At 46.0% G+C, this 18,074-nt stretch overlaps 1 protein-coding gene across 1 annotated transcript in view; it reads left to right on the top strand.

The window, feature by feature from the left end:
* Positions 1-18,074, top strand: part of f5 (coagulation factor V) — a 229,780-nt gene that overhangs the window by 128,226 nt on the left and 83,480 nt on the right. Inside the window, exon 14 of the mRNA XM_072513824.1 lies at positions 13,736-13,901. Within this exon, the coding sequence (XP_072369925.1) occupies positions 13,736-13,901 (166 nt within the window). The remainder of the gene's footprint in view (positions 1-13,735; positions 13,902-18,074) is intronic.

The raw sequence follows: 18,074 nt of genomic DNA, 5'->3' as shown, positions 1-18,074 counted from the left end.
AAATCTCTCGCTAAGGGCACCCTCACTATGGGTCGCGATGATGTTCTTTATTTCTTTCATATATTACATCTATCACTTATCTATTCCACAAGTTTGGTATATTCTGCATCTCTTATACCCGCATCCCTGAGCAAAGTTTTTAATCTGTGGAAAGACGGATGAGCAAATTGCCGATGCAACTTTAACACAATCAAGTTTTTGTTTTCTAATTTCTTGTTCTCTGATGCAAACAGTACTTCCTTAATTTCTTTACAAAAAAAATTCATTCACAAAATAAAATAGTGTCCAGACTGTGCAAGTCTGCAGTTTTTCCAAATACGATGGTTTTGCCGTTTTCCATGTGAAGATTATATGCTTTCTTCATTAATGGTCGACTCAGTAGTAAAGTTATTTTGCTGGATACGACAGCCATGCTAATAAAATTATTCTTTCTGGTGATTTTACAAGGATTTGTTACTCTTTTCAGTGATTTAAGGGTATTACCATCCTCAAATCTGAAACTCGTGGAACTCTCAAATTCCTTAACGTTGCTTTGATCTTTGCCACTTAATAGTCCAGGTAACATTTCAATCAATCTATTCCACATACTGTAGATGTACATCCGCTGTCTAAAACGGCACAATTGAAGGACTCTGCAACCAGCACATTCATCTCTGGACTGAAACTTCTTGTTACTAAGACAATGCCTTCTCTCTGGTCAAGACACAATGTTAACGGTTAACTCTTCCTCGTCAAGAGTCTTCCATCTTGTATTTGGTTTCAAACACCCGATTATATCTCTTAGGATAGTTTATTGCACAATGGAATTTCAAATCACACCTAAAACACCGATTGGCCACACCCTGGACCTTTCTGTTGAAATTTTCCAATTCATTCCTCCTGCCATTATTGTTGTTAAAGGTATATCTGTTCTCGTCATTGTTAGTTGTAAACCTTCTTTCGTATTGATGCTTGTGGCCTGGTAACATCGGGTCTTCAATAGTCTGTCTTATCGCCGATTGGCCCACTTGTGTCATGAATGCTGTTGGGAAGGAATGTTTGCCAAGGAACTTTTTTTTTAAAAATATATTTTATTCAAGATTTTTTGGCCAAACATAACAGTACGTAGTGTTTCTTTTAAACAACAATAAAGCAATATAAATAACAGTGGCCAGTTTTAAACAAATAAATAAATAATATATGAACAGAAACAAAAACCAAACTAAATGGCAACTGCCTGGTCAAAAATAAATACTCTCCAAAGATACAATCCAACAGTCCAATATACATTACCTAAAACAAGTGCCTATACATATACAATAACATCCCTGAGAGTCCGTCCGATTCCTCCTCCCCCCCTCCCCCTCCCCCCCCTCCCCCCTGGGTTGCTGCTGTTGTCTTCTTCTTTTCCATTCCCTCTATCTTTCTGTGAGGTAGTCGACGAACGGTTGCCACCGCCTGGTGAACCCTTGAGCCGAACCCCTTAGTACGAACTTAATCCGTTCTAACTTTATAAACCCTGCCATGTCGTTTATCCAGGTCTCCACACCCGGGGCTTTGGCTTCCTTCCACATTAACAATATCCGGCGCCGGGCTACTAGGGACACAAAGGCCAAAACATCAGCCTCTTTCGCCTCCTGCACTCCCGGCTCTTCTGCAACTCCAAATATAGCCAACCCCCAGCTTGGTTCGACCTGGACCCCCACCACCTTCGAAAGCACCTTTGCCACCCCCACCCAAAAGCCCTGTAGTGCCGGGCATGACCAGAACATGTGGGTGTGATTCGCTGGGCTTCTCGAGCATCTCGCACACCTATCCTCTACCCCAAAAAATTTACTGAGCCGTGCTCCAGTCATATGCGCCCTGTGTAACACCTTAAATTGTATCAGGCTTAGCCTGGCACACGAGGACGATGAGTTTACCCTACGTAGGGCATCAGCCCACCGCCCCTCCTCAATCTCCTCCCCCAGCTCTTCTTCCCATTTCCCTTTCAGCTCATCTACCATGATCTCCCCCTCATCCCTCATTTCCCTATATATGTCCGACACCTTACCAGCCCCCACCCATGTCTCTGAGATCACTCTATCCTGCACCTCCTGCGTCGGGAGCTGCGGGAATTCCCTCACCTGTTGCCTCGCAAAAGCCCTCAGTTGCATATACCAAAATGCATTCCCTTGGGGCAACCCATATTTTTCCGTCAGCGCTCCCAGACTCGCAAACGTCCCATCTACGAACAGATCTCTCAATTGTGCTACCCCTGCTCTTTGCCATGCTCCAAATCCCCCATCCATTCTCCCCGGAACAAACCTATGGTTATTTCTTATCGGGGACCGCACCGAGGCTCCCGTCTTTCCCCTATGCCGTCTCCACTGCCCCCAAATTTTCAATGTAGCCACCACCACCGGGCTTGTGGTGTATTTCTTCGGTGAGAACGGCAACGGTGCCGTCACCATAGCTTGTAGGCTAGTCCCACTGCAGGACGCCCTCTCCAATCTCTTCCACGCCGCTCCCTCCTCTTCTCCCATCCACTTACACACCATTGAAATATTGGCGGCCCAGTAGCACTCACTTATGCTCGGTAGTGCCAGCCCCCCACTGTCCCTACTACGCTGCAAAAATCCCCTCCTCACTCTCGGGGTCTTCCCGGCCCACACAAAACTCATAATACTCTTCTCGATTCTTTTGAAAAAAGCCTTCGTGACCACCACCGGGAGGCACTGAAACACAAAAAGGAATCTCGGGAGGACCACCATTTTAACCGCCTGCACCCTCCCTGCCAGTGACAGGGACACCATGTCCCATCTCTTAAAGTGCTCCTCCATCTGTTCCACCAACCGCGTTAAATTAAGCCTATGTAATGTACCCCAATTCTTGGCTATCTGGATCCCCAAGTACCGAAAGTCCCTTGTTACCTTCCTCAACGGTAAATCCTCTATTTCTCTGCTCTGCTCCACTGGATGCACCACAAACAACTCGCTTTTCCCCATGTTCAATTTATACCCTGAAAAATCCCCAAACTCCCCAAGTATCCACATTATCTCTGGCATCCCCTCCGCTGGGTCCGCCACATATAGCAACACATCATCCGCACACAGAGATACCCAGTGTTCTTCTCCTCCCCTGAGTACTCCCCTCCACTTCCTGGAACCCCTCAATGCTATGGCCAGGGGCTCAATCGCCAGTGCAAACAATAACGGGGACAGAGGACATCCCTGCCTCGTCCCTCCATGGAGCCGAAAATAATCAGACCCCCGTCCATTCGTGACCACGCTCGCCATCGGGGCCCTATACAGCAACTGTACCCATCTGATATACCCATCTCCAAAGCCAAATCTCCTCAGCACCTCCCACAAATAATCACACTCCACTCTATCAAATGCTTTCTCGGCATCTATCGCCACCACTATCTCCGCTTCCCCCTCTGGTGGGGGCATCATCATTACCCCTAGCAGCCTCCGTATATTTGTATTCAGCTGTCTCCCCTTCACAAACCCAGTTTGGTCCTCATGAACCACCCCCGGGACACAATCCTCTATCCTCGTTGCCACTACCTTGGCCAGAATCTTAGCGTCCACATTCAGGAGGGAAATAGGCCTATAGGACCCGCATTGCAGCGGGTCTTTTTCCTTCTTTAGGAGGAGCGATATTGTTGCCTCTGACATAGTCGGGGGCAGCTGCCCCCTTTCCCTCGCCTCATTAAAGGTTCTCATCAGTAGCGGGGCCAGCAAGTCCATATATTTCCTATAGAATTCAACTGGGAATCCGTCTGGTCCCGGGGCCTTCCCCGCCTGCATGCTCCCAATCCCTTTCACTACTTCCTCCGTCTCAATCTGTGCTCCCAGTCCCGCCCTCTCCTGCTCCTCCACCTTCGGAAATTCCAGCTGATCCAGAAAGCACATCATTCTCTCCTTCACATCCGCGGGCTGAGCTTCATATAATCTTTCATAAAATGCCTTGAACACTCCATTCACTCTCTCCGCTCCCCGCTCCATCTCTCCCTCCTCATCTCTCACCCCCCCCTATCTACCTCGCTGCTCCCCTTTTCCTCAGTTGGTGGGCCAGCAACCTGCTCGCCTTCTCCCCATATTCGTACTGTACACCCTGTGCCTTCCTCCATTGTGCCTCTGCATTACCCGTAGTCAACAAGTCAAATTCTACATGTAGCCTTTGCCTTTCCCTGTACAGTCCCTCCTCCGGTGCCTCCGCATATTGTCTGTCCACCCTCAGAAGTTCTTTCAACAACCGCTCCCTTTCCCTACCCTCCTGCTTTCCTTTATGTGCCCTAATAGATATCAGCTCCCCTCTAACCACTGCCTTCAGCGCCTCCCAGACCACTCCCACCTGAACCTCCCCATTATCATTGAGTTCCAAGTACCTTTCAATACACCCCCTCACCCTTAAACACACCCCCTCATCTGCCAATAATCCCATGTCCATTCTCCAGGGTGGACGCTGTTCTTTTTCCTCCCCTATCTCCAGGTCCACCCAATGTGGAGCGTGATCCGAAATAGCTATAGCTGTGTACTCCGTCCCCGTCACCTTCGGGATCAGTGCCTGTCCCAAAACAAAAAAGTCTATCCGTGAATAAACTTTGTGGACATTGGAGAAAAACGAAAACTCCTTACTTCTAGGTCTACTAAATCTCCAGGGGTCTACTCCTCCCATCTGCTCCATAAAGTCCTTAAGCACCCTAGCTGCAGCCGGCCTCCTTCCGGTCCTGGACCTTGATCTGTCCAGCCCTGGGTCCAGCACCGTATTAAAATCTCCACCCATTACCAACTTCCCCACCTCTAGGTCCGGGATACGTCCTAACATACGTCTCATAAAGTTGGCATCATCCCAGTTCGGGGCATATACGTTCACTTAAGACCACCGCCTCCCCTTGCAATTTGCCACTCACCATCACGTATCTGCCCCCACTATCCGCCACTATGGTCTTTGCCTCAAACATTACCTGCTTCCCCACTAGTATAGCCACCCCCCTGTTTTTTGCGTCTAGCCCCGAATGTAACACCTGCCCCATCCATCCTTTGCGTAGTCTGACCTGATCTATCAGTTTCAGATGCGTCTCCTGCAGCATAACCACATTTGCTTTAAGTTTCTTTAGGTGTGCGAGTACCCGTGCCCTCTTTATCGGCCCGTTCAGCCCTCTCACATTCCACGTGATCTGCCGGGTTGGGGGGCTCTTTACCCCCCCCCCCCCTTGTCGACTAGCCATCTCCTTTTTCAATCCAGCTCCTCACCCGGTTCCCACGTAGCCGTATCTCCCCCCAACGGCGCCCTCCCGCCCCGACCACCCCACCCCATACCAGCTCCCCCTTCTCCCCAGCAGCAACCCAGTTAACCCCCCCCCCCCCCCCCCCGCTCGATCCCTCACTAGCGTAATTGCACCCCCCATGTTGCTCCCAGAAGTCAGCAAACTCTGGCCGACCTCGGCTTCCCCCGTGACCTCGGTTCCCATTGTGCGAGGCCCCCTCCTTCCTGCTTCCCTGTTCCCGCCATGATTACCATAGCGCGGGAACAAAGCCCGCGCTTCCCATTTGGCCCCGCCCCCAATGGCCGGCGCCCCCAGCTCCTCCTCCTCCCTCCCCCCCTCCCCCACGACATGGGGAAGAGAGAAAAGTTACAGGGTCGCAGGATTGACAACTTGGGAAATCATCTCTTCCACCTTTTCCCCCTCTTCACCCCACATATTCGCCCCACCACTTTGTCCCAAACGTTCTTTTTCTAGCCCGCTTATTCCAGTTTCTCCTCGACAATAAATGTCCACGCCTCTTCTGCCGTTTCAAAGTAGTGGTGTTTCCCTTGATGTGTGACCCGCAGTCTTGCCGGCTGCAGCATTCCAAATTTAACCTTCCTTTTGTGCAGCACCGCCTTGGCCCGATTAAAGCTTGCCCTCCTTCTCGCCACCTCCGCACTCCAATCTTGATATACGCGGATCACCGCGTTCTCCCACCTACTGCTCCGAGTTTTCTTTGCCCATCTGAGGACCATCTCTCTGTCCTTATATCGGAGAAATCTCACCACTATGGCCCGAGGAATTTCTCCAGCCCTCGGTCTTCGCGCCATAACTCGATAGGCTCCCTCCACCTCCAACGGGCCCGTCGGGGCCTCCGATCCCATTAACGAGTGCAGCGTCGTGCTCACATATGCCCCGACGTCCGCCCCTTCTGCACCTTCGGGAAGACCAAGAATCCTTAAATTCTTCCTCCTCGCATTATTCTCTAGCACCTCCAGCCTTTCCACACACCTTTTGTGTTGTGCCTCGTGCATCTCTGCCTTCACCACCAGGCCCTGTATGTCGTCCTCGTTCTCGGCAGCCTTTGCCTTCACGACCCGAAGCTCCTGCTCCTGGGTCTTTTGCTCCTCCTTTAGCCCTTCAATCGCCTGTAATATCGGGGCCAACAGCTCCTTCTTCATCTCCTTTTTAAGTTCTTCCACGCAACGCCGCAGGAACTCTTGTTGGTCAGGGCCCCATATTAAACTGCCTCCTTCCGACACCATCTTGCTTTGTGCCTGCCTTCCTGGCCGCTGCTCTAGAGGATCCACCGCAATCCGGCCACTTTCTCCTTTTTCCATCCGTATCCAGGGGGGATTCCCTTCTGGTTTACCGCACAGTGTTTTTAGCCGTTAAAATTGCCGTTGGGGCTCCTATTAAGAGCCCAAAAGTCCTTTCCACCGGGAGCTGCCGAAACGTGCGACTTAGCTGGTCATCGCCGCACCTGGAAGTCGCCAAGGAACTTTTTTTTTGGAGCCTCTCACATTTGTTCTGACAAGGTGTATCTTTTTGCAAATTTAATTCCTGTCAAGACCAGAAGCCTATCTATATTTGTAACTAGAACGCCAGCACTGATTGGAGGCATCCTCCGACTTTCTAAATTTGTCACAATCTAACCATAAGCACTTAATAAGTAATCCGTTTTGTAAATCTTATCCATGAAAGTTAACAATGTATCCAAACCTCCATCGGAGTTCAAATGCTCCGGCTCCAATTCTGACAATACCTCGGATCTTATTTTGCTTTTGTACGTTGGAGGAAGTGCCAGGGCCATTCCTTGTTATTTTTCTTGGGCAAGGATGTAACCATTGTTCACGTGGTTACATAATTCTTTTTTAAAAATTTAAAACACCAATTCATTTCTTTTCCAATTAAGGGCCAATTTAGCATAGCCAATCCATCTACCCTCCACATCTTTTGGGTTTTAGGGGCGGAACCCACACAAACATGGGGAGAACGTGCAAACTCCACACAGTGACCCAGAGCTGGGATCGAACCTGGGACCTCGGCGTTGTGAGGCCGCAGTGCCAGTCACTGTGCCACCATGCTGCCCTCAACTTAATTGTTCCATTGGTCATAGGGTTCACGCTCAGAAAATAATGGTGGTTAGTCATACCCTGACACTCTAACCTTGGATTCAACCATTTGCTTTACAAGCTAATCCCAATCACTCTTCAAGATTGGAATTCAGAGCGTTTCATCCGAAGAAATATTAGTTTGCAAACCTTTTATTTTACTTACAGAAACATTTCTCTGCTACCATTGTTTAGTTCCGATGATATCTCCGTAATAAAAACTGGAGAACAAGTCTTGAATTCTTCAATCAAGTGTACAATCACTTCTCATCCAACACCACAGTGCCACCTGTATCCCATTATATATATGTGCAGTTTATCAAACAATCAGTGTGGGCTATTAAACAATTAAAGCTCAAATTCGAATTTGAACATTGGGGAACATTAACTCTTTCCTAACATATTTAAATACCAGTCCATCAAACTTGTATCACTCTCTCCAGCCCACTTGTCGTCACCAGACAGGATGTCAGTAACCCAGAGGAAAACATTAGCAGTCTCAAGAAGAAGTTCATTCCTCAATTTAACCACCTTCCACCTGAGCCCATCGCCTGCAAGGCCCCCATGCTCCACTTGGACATCAACACAACACATTTGGAGTCTTTGTGCATCTCCTTTCAGTAACCGATGTGGTATCCCTTTTGACCCCCTTGTTTGTGAGATTTTCATGCAGCCTTGTCAGGGCTTCAACTTCCCTCCCCTGTGCCTTCCCTCTGCCTGCCATTGTTTGTCATCCATATCAACCTGCATGCCCTTCTGCCTGCCATTGTGAGCCCTTGCGCTTTCCTTGCACAACTCTCCTTCCGCAGAGGCCTCCCTTGTCATCTTTAGGCCACACCCCTACCCCACATCACCTCTCACTCCATCCCTGTTTAAACTTCAGACCTTTGTTGCAGTTGCTGTACAGCACAGTCCTGTCCATGCAGACACTGGTGTGTGACACTGGGATGAAGGTATCCCCCATACTCCCAAACCCCAGGTGCAGTACTGAGCTGTGACAGTGACACAGGGGGGGTCCATGGGTCCAGCAGAATGGTGCTATCCATGAAGACAAGCTCTGCATGGAGATGGAGGGCAGGAACCCGTCTGCCCTGGCAGAAGGAGAATTCTGTCCTTTACCTTTTGTGGAACACGTGTATTACACTTAAACACAGTTTGTTCTCCATTGAACTCTGAAACCTGAAATTCCCACGAGTTTGAGTTGTCCACACAAATGAATTGCAACCAAACCTTTATCTACTCATTCTAAGTTGCAAGAGCATTGCACGAAGAACCTTTCTTGACCTCTGGAAGTCCAGAGCACCAATTAAATACTTTTGAAGTGCAGATACTTGTATGGTTGGAGCGAGTGCATTATGCCTGCATAGGTGCTTCAATCAGCCCAAGTTGCCAGCTAGAATATTGGATTAGTATCAAATGGAGGAATGGCTGCATAAAATAAGTATCCATGTTTAATCTTCTGATCTCAATGCAGCAAGTGTTAATCCCTTCTGGGATTGATTACTTCTCCATAATGAAGATTTATCTTCTATATTCTCTTCAGGGCTTTAGTAGGAGTCAAATCCACTTATGGAAAAATAGAAAATAGGAGCAGGAATAGGCTATTCGGCCCTTCGGGTCTGTTCAGCCATTCTTTATGATCATGGCTGATCATCCAACTCAATAACCTGTTCCCCCTTCCCCCATATTCTTTGATCCCTTTAGCACCAAGAGCTATATCTAACTCCTTCTTGAAATTATACAATATTTTGGCCCCAGTTGCTTTCTAAAGTAGAGAAATCCACAGGCTGACCACTCTCTGGGTGAAGAAATTTCTCGTCATCTCCGTGCTAAATGGTTTACCCCGTGTCCTTAGATTGTGATACCTGGTTCTGGACTCCTTCGCCATTGGGGATATCCTTCCTGCATTCACCCTGCTGAGTCCTGTTAGAATTTTATAGATTTCTGAGTTCCCACCTCATTCATCCAAACTCCAGCAAATATAATCCTAACCGACTCAATCTCTCCTCATACGTCGGTCCCATCATTCCAGGAGTCAGTCTGGAAAACCCTCGCTGCACTCCCTCCACAGCAAGAACGTCCTTCCTCAGATAAAGAGACTAAAATTACACATAATATTCCAAGTGTGGTCTCACGAAGGCCCTGTATAACTGCAGCAAGATATTCCTGCTTCTGTACTCCAATCCTCTCACTATGAAGGCCAACATACGATTTGATTTCTTTACTACCTGTTGCACCTGCACGCTTGCTTTCAGCGACTGGTGTACAAGGACACCCAGGTCTCATTGCACATTTCCCTCTGTCAATCAATAGCCATTCAGATAATCTGCCTTCCTGGTTTTGCTATCAAAGTGGATAACCTCACATTTATCCACATTATACTGCATCTGACATGCGTTTTCCCACTCACTCAACTTGTCCAAATCACGCTGAAGCATCTCTGCATCCTCCTCACAGCTTACCCTCCCATCCAGCTTTGTGTCATCTGCAAATTTGGAGATATTACATTTACTTCTCTCATCTAAATCATTGAAATATATGTGAATAGTTGGGGTCCTAGCACTGATCCCTGCTGCACTCCACTGATCAGTGCCTGCGATTTGAAAAAACACCCATTTATGCCTTCCCTTTGTTTCTTGTTTGCCAACCAGTTTGTTATCCATCTCAATACATTACCCCTATCCCATGCACTTTCATTTTACACGCTAACCTCTTTTGTGGGAGTTTGTCAAAAACCTCCTGAAAGTCCAAATAAACCACATCCTAGCTCCCCTTCATCAACTCTGCTAATTATATTCTCGAAGGATTCCAGTAGAGTTGTCAAGCATGATTTCCCTTTTGTAATTCCATGCTGACTCTGTCCAATTCTGCCACTGTTTTTCAAGTGCTCCACTATTAGATTTTTTATAATGGAATCTAGAATTTCCCCCACAACCATTGTCAGGCTGACTGATCTATAATTCCCTGATTTCTCTCTACCTCCCTTTTTAAATACTGGGGTTACATTAGCTGCCCTCCAATCTGTATTAACTGTTCCAGAGTCTGTAGAATCTTGGAAGATGACCACCAATGAATCTATTTCTAGGGCCACTTTCATAAGTACTCTGGGATGTAGATTATCAGGATTTGGGGATTTATCCACCTTCAATCCCATCAATTTTCCCAACACCATTTCCCTATTAATACTGATTTCCTTCAGTTCCCCCCTATCGGTATGTTCTCACTGTGGTATGTTATTTGTGTCCTAATTTGAGAAGGTAGAACCAAAGTATGTATTTAGTTGTACAGCCATTTCTTTGTTCCCTATTATAAATTCCCCCGTTTTTAACTGTAAGGGATCTACATTTGTCTTTACCAATCTTTTTCTTGTCACATACCTACAGAAACTTTTAGAAGCTTACTCTTATACTCTATTTCCCTCTTCTTAGTCACTTCCTTTGTCCTCCTTTGCTGAATTCAAAACTTCTCCAAATCCTCAGGTCTGCTGTTTTTTTCTGGCCAATTTGTATGCTTCTTCCTTGCATCTAATACTGTCTCTAGTTTCCCAATTAAGCCATGGTTTGGCCTCCTTACTCGTTTTACTTTTGTACCAGACAGGAATGAACAATCGTTGCAGTTCACCCATGCGCTCTTTGAATGTTTGCCACTGTCGTCCCTTTAAACAAAGTTTCCCAATCCATCGTTGCCAACTCACACCTCATACTATTTTAGTTTCCTTTATTTAGATTCAGGACCCTAGTTTCAGAATCAGTGGCGTCACTCTCCATCTTGATGAAGAATTCTATTATATTATGGTTGTTTATCCCCAAGTGGCCTCTCACAACTCGCTTGCCAATTACACAATACCCAGTCAAGGATGGATTGTTCTCTGGTTGGTATTGATCCAGAAAACCATCCCGTATGCAGTCCAGAAATTTGTCCTCTACAGTATTGTTGCTAATCTGATTTGCCCAATCACAGATGTTCCTTTATCGCATGAGTCTCTAATTTCCTGTTCAATGCCATTCCCAACATCACCACTACTGTTTGGGGTTTTATATACAACCTCCACTGCTGCTTTTTGCCCTTGGTGTTTCTCAGTTTTACCCGTACAGATTCCACATTGTCGAAGCTAATATCCTTCCTCACTATTGCATTAATTTCCTCCTTAACCTGCAATGCAACCCCACCGCCTTTTCCATTTTGTCTGCTCTTCCTAAATACTGAATACCCCTGGTTGTTCAATTCCCAACCCTGTTCACCCTGCATCCTTGTCGGTAATCCCGACAATATCATACCCATTTACATCCATTTGCACTATTAATTTGTCCACTTTATTGCAAATTTCTGTACATTAATGCACAGAGCCTTACGACTTGTCTTTTTAACATTCCTTGTCCCATTCCCACTATTTTTCACTGTGGCCCTGTTTGATTCTGGCCTTTGATTTTATTGCATATCACTTTCCTTATTCTGCTCACTGTCTTTTTCTCTTGTCCATGTTTCCCTCTCTTTTGACTCCTTGCATAAGTTCCCACCCCCCTGCCATTTTAATTTAAAACCTCCCCAACTACTCCAGCAAATACTCCCCCAAGGATATCAGTCCTGGTCCTGTCCAGGTGCATCCCATCCAGTTTGTACTGGTCCCATCTCTGCCAGAACCAGTCCCAATGTCCCAGGAATCTGAAACCTTCTCATCGCAACATCTCTTCAGCCACGTATCTATCCTATAGATCCTGCTATTTCTGCTCTGACTAGCACATTGCATTGTTATTAATCCTTTAGTTCACTACCTTTTGAACTTAATTCCTAACTCCATTTATTCTGCTTTTAGGACCTCATCCCTTTTAACCTATGTTGTTTGTACCAATGTATACCACGACCACATGCTGTTCACCCTCCCCTTCCCAGTACTGTAGATGCTCTATGACACCATTGACCCGAGCTGCAGGGGGCAGCATACCATCCTGGAGTCTCATTTGTAGCTGCAGAAACGCCCATCTAATCCCCTTACAATTGAAACTCCTATAACTATTGTATTCCTACACTTTTTACTTTTTCCCTGTGTAGGAGAGCTAACAGTGATGCAACAAATTTGGCTGCTGCTGCTTTCCCCTAAGAGGCCCCCCCCCTTTCAAAAGCAGTATATTTGTATTGAAGGGGAATGGGCAAAGGAGATTCTGCACTGCCTGTCTAATCCTCTTGCTCTGACTGGTAGTCGCCCATTCTCTTCTTGCCAATTGAATCCTAGCCTGCAGTGTGGCCACCTCCATATATTCACCATCCATGATATTCACTGTCTCGCAGATGGTCCAGAGTGTCCCCAGCTGCCGCTCCAGCTCCAAAATCCAGGCTTGCAGGAGCTGCTGTTGAAGAGACTTCCTGCACACATGCCGGCCCCAGCACTGGAAATGTTCCTGGCTTCCCACGTAGATCAGTAGAAGCACATCATGGCGTTAAGCTCACCTGCCATGATTTGCCCCTTTAAATTAAACCTTTTGGAAAATACTCCAAATCAAATAATATCAATTACTATTGGGCCCTCTTCCCCTGGTCCTCGTTACTACAGGATATAAACCCTAAAATGATAGATCACCAAATATAGACCGTACAAACTCTAAGCGATAAAAGTAGAAATACTTACCCAACTGTACCATCAGCTGCTTTCTCTTGTCACGCATCACTTTTGAATCCTGACGTCACCTCCGGAGCTCCAAATTCCAAGCTCGTTCTCCGCTCCTAGTCCTGGTGGTGCTGTGAAGCAACAGTGCTAACTACTGTGCTACCGTTCCATCCAATACATAAATAGATACGCCTCAGGGCCATATGGGGTTGGCTGGATGGGCAGAGCTTATCACAGGGCACATGAAGGACCTTTTGAACTTCCCTTTTTATAAGGTCGCCTCATGGAGACTGGGGTTCACGACTCCTCTGAGGGGCCATGCCCGACTCCAAAAACCTAGCCATGTCCACGGGCGGAATTCTCTCATCTGGAACACGGGAAGTGTTTCCTGCTGTGTAGGCCGGTGGAACACCGTGCTATATCACAGAGGAGTGAAAATAATTTTTGGGCCACCCATAATACTGTAGCTGTCTGGAGCAACATTTGAGCCCTTCACCTGAGGCAGGAATATTATCATTAATTCAAAGACCCACTCCTTAAAAATGTATAAATGCCAGATAACCCTAAGGTACCAAATATTGAAATACATCAACATTTAGCAATGTGTTATAATTAATGATCACTTAAATATCGTGATATTTTATGTACATGACATATGTTTTATCTTGAAAGAAGATCATTTGTATCACTAATCATTCATGACTATCAGTACAGCTTGTATATAATTTCTATGTGTGTCCTGGCTTATTAAACTTAGTGGGAATCTCTTCCGCCTATAATATTTTCCTGATTTGTTCTCAGAGATATTCAAAGTTCAGCAGAGCAAAGAAATACTCTGTATAAAAAAGTCATTTTTCGGAGATATACAAATGCATTATTTACGACACCCTATGAAAGTGGAGAAAGGTTCGACCACTTGGGAATACTTGGACCTGTCATCAGGGCAGAAGTTAACGATGTCATCAAGGTATATTGTAATATTCAAATAATTGTTTACATTATATCATTATAAGCATTGCATGTAGCATCTTCAAATTAGTAGGATTCTGCTTACAAGTTAGTTTAAAAAAGTGCATTATTCATTTAAGCGGTATTTTGACTCAATGAGTTGCCCCACTATCAAAGGATTGTGAGTAAAGCCTCACTCCAAGACTTTAGCACACAGTCTAGCATGACAGCCTATATATTGCTGAGAAACCGAATAGGATGTTAACCTGAAGTTCCATTTGTCCATTCAACTCACATGAAGCATACCATTCAAAAAAAGTGGGGAGTTCTGCTCAGCGTCCTGTCCAACAATCCTCCTTCAACCAACTCAACTCAGTCCACGCTGTGTGCACTTATAGAACATAGTTAGTGCACATCCAAGCAAGTCATATATATCATGTAGCACTTTGAAATGTACCTGAGAGACATGATAAAGTATTGTTACAAACCGGTGAGGATGGTGGCAGGACTTTTCCCCACGCCACCCAGGTTTTTGAAATTTAAAAGGATGGATGTGCCAATTCAGTGAATGTTCTTATATGTTTACATGCTCATTGCAATGTAGATGCATTAGTTTTAATTTTCCAAAATTCCCTACATTCTGTAAAGGTCCCATCAGATTAAAAAATTGGTCCTTCATTCAAAAAAGGAGGGAGAGAGAAACCAGGAAAACTACAAACCACTTAACATCCATTGTAGGGAAATTGCTGAAATCTGTTATTAAGGAAATTATAGCAAGGCACTTGGAAAATTCCAATGCAATCAGACAGTCAGCATAGTTTTGTGAAAGGGAAATCATGTTTGACTAACTTATTGGAGTTCTTTGTGGAAGTAACAAGCAACATGGATAAAAGAGAACCTGTGGATTTGCTACACTTAGATTTCCAGGAGGCATTTAACAAGGTGCTGTTTAAAAGGTCACTATGCGAAATAAGAGTTCTTGGTCTAGGGGATAACATATTAGGATGGAGGGAGACTGGTTAGCCAACAGGAAACAAAGAGTAGGCATAAATGAATCATTTTCAGATTGGCAAGATATGACAAGTGGAGTGCCACAAGGAAAAGTCTGAGGACTCAACATTTACAATTTATATCAATGACTTGGATGAAGGGAATTAATTTATGGTGCTAAATCTACTGATGACACAAAGGTAGGAAAGCGAATTATGAAGAAGACATTCTCCGATCCCGCGGCCAAGTTCTGACGCCGGCGTCAGAAGCGGCGTGAGCCACTCCAGCGTCATCGGGCCTCCAGGCCCAGGTATTCACCCATTCCCAGGGGGCTAGTAGGGCGCTGGAGTGGATTCCGCTGCTCCAGCTGGCGCGCCATGGTTGGCACGGGTCTGCGCATGCACGCCACAGCCGGCACGAGTTTGCGCATGCACGCCATTGCCGGCACGAGTTTGCGCATGCACGTGGGTTCCGTCTCTGTGCAGGGCCCCAGGCAATATGGCGGAGCCCTACAGGAGTCCGGTGTGGAGAAACATAGGCCCCCACGGAAATAGCCCGCCGATCGGTAGGCCCCGATCTTGGGCCAGGATCACCGTGGAGGCCCCCCCGGAGTCAGATCCTCACGCCCCTCACCAGGAAGGCCCCCGCAGCCAGAACTGTGAGGTCCCGCCGGGTAGGACCATAGGTAACCTACGCCGGCGGGACTCAGCCGAACTCGGCGGGCACTCGGCCCGTTGAGGCACGGAGAATTGCCAAGGGACCGCTTTTAACGGCCCCCAACCGGCACGGCCGTGATCCCGCAGGCGCCTGAGAATCGGTACCGGAGAATCGGCTGGCCGGCCGGCGTCGGAGCGGCGTGGTGCGCCGATTTTCCGACCCGGCGGGGGATCGGAGAATCCTGGCCTATGAGTCTGTAAAGGGATATAGATAGGTTAAAGGTTAAAGGGTTGGCAAAAACCTGTCAGATAGAGTAAAACTTGTCCACTTTAGCAGGAAGAATAGAAAAGCAGTATATAATTTAAATGGAAAGAGATTGCAGAACTCTGAGATACGGAGGAATCTGGGTGTCCTGGTACATGAATCACAAAAAGTTAGTATTTGGTACCACAAGTGATTAGGAAGACAAATGAATGTTGGTGTTTATTGCAAGGGGAATGGAATATAAAATGAAGGATGTTTTACTGCAGCTGTGCAGGGCATTGATGAGACCACATCTGGAGTACTCTGTGCAGTTTTGGTCTCCTTGTTTTAAAAAGATATAAACTCAATTGAAGCATTTCAGCAAAAGGTCACCTGACTGATTCCTGAGCTGGGGGGTTTATATTATGAAGTAAGATTGGACCGGCAGGGCCTGTTTCCTTTGGCCTTTAGGAGATTGAGAGGTGATCTTATTGAAAAATACAAGATTCTGAGGGGACTTGACAGAGTGGATGCTGAAAGGATGTTTCCTCTTGTGGGAGACACAAGAACCAGGGGACACAGTTTAAAAATGAGGGGTCTTCCATTTAAAACGTTCTTTTTTTCCCAGAGAGTTGAGGATCTTTGGAACTGTCTACTTTGGAGAGCAATGGAAACAAGGTTATTGCATATTTTTAAGGTAGCGGTAGCTAGATTTTTCATTATGAAGGGAGTCAAAGGTTATCAGGGACAGGTGGAAAGTGGAGTTGTGGCCACAATTAAGAAAGTTTAAACAAGTAAGGGATTAGTTTTTATTGTGCTAAAAGCACCCACCCCCACCCAGTTGAAGATCCTAAAAAAATGTAAATGGTAAAAACACACCCCAACTGTTGCAATACACACACACACTACATGTAAAAATATGAGTTCCAAAGTAAAGGAGGCTAACTTTTGGCCAAATTCAGATTCAACAAGAAAAGACAAATAATTAGAGAGTTTATGGTTAAAAGTCCTGATGCTGTTGTTCACTATTGAAGTAGTTTTTAACATTATAGTCCTTGGTTTTCCTTCTGAAAACACTGCTGTCGAATTTGTAGTCTTCTGGTGGATTTTGTTTGCTGCCCACATTCCAGTATAAGATTCGTAAGGTCCAAACTTAGTTGAGAGGGAGAAATAGAAGGTGAAAGTAGCTTTCTGATTTGCTGCTGATGTCATTTCTTAAAAATTGAACTGTGTGTTTCTTAACGTTATTTCAAAATGTAACAGGCAGTTTCAGTCACATGATTAATGTCCATTGGTCCACGATGGAAAGCAATTAACAATCTGCCCATGGTAATGGTGAATATTCCATCAGATGGCCAAACCCACTGAAAGTTAATAGAGGGTTAATAGTAGTTTTAGCACTTCATTGTGCATAACCAGTTTTGATAGCTCTCTTTAGTTACTGAATCAAATACAGAATCAAGATGTCTGGACTTATTGTTTTGTGTCCTTGGAGTATTCCTTGACAAGCCGGTGTGAAATTTCCCGGGAGATTTGCCCTTTATAATCCATTTTGGAAGCTTCCAGAAGTTTCACCAACTTGTAGTTAGAGAATGGTCAGGTGACCTCTGGCAGCCATCTCAAGTCAGTATCTTTGTTTCAACCGTTGAAACTGCCTTTTTAGAAGTTCCATATGTGAGTCCAGCTGATGAAATTAACGTGTAATATTTGACATCAACGTACCGCGTGACAGCACTATATAGAAACCTATTTCCTGCTTTGATTACACTTTGGCATAGTGGTATTGTCACCAGGCAAGTAAACCAGAGACCCAGAGTAATGCTCTGTAGATCCGGGTTCACATCCCGCCATGGCAGATAGTGAACTTTGAATGCAATAAAAATCCGGAATTAAAGGGGCAGCACGGTAGCATTGTGGATAGCACAATTGCTTCACAGCTCCAGGGTCCCAGGTTCGATTCCGGCTTGGGTCACTGTCTGTGCTGAGTCTGCACATCCTCCCCGTGTGTGCGTGGGTTTCCTCCCGGTGCTCGGGTTTCCTCCCACAGTCCAAAGATGTGCAGGTTAGGTGGATTGGCCATGATAAATTGCCCTTAGTGTCCAAAATTGCCCTTAGTGTTGGGTGGGGTTACTGGGTTATGGGGATAGGGTGGAGGTGTTGACCTTGGGTAGGGTGCTCTTTCCAAGAGCCGGTGCAGACTTGATGGCCCGAATGGCCTCCTTCTGCACTGTAAATTCTATGATAAAAGTCTAATGATGACCATGATTGTTGATTGTCGTAAAAACCCATCTGGTTCATTAAT

This window comes from Scyliorhinus torazame, chromosome 8 (genome assembly GCF_047496885.1).
Source record: "Scyliorhinus torazame isolate Kashiwa2021f chromosome 8, sScyTor2.1, whole genome shotgun sequence".
Classification (NCBI taxonomy): domain Eukaryota; kingdom Metazoa; phylum Chordata; class Chondrichthyes; order Carcharhiniformes; family Scyliorhinidae; genus Scyliorhinus; species Scyliorhinus torazame.
The sequence above is the reverse complement of the archived record's forward strand: the minus strand, read 5'-3'. Positions and strand labels throughout refer to the sequence as shown.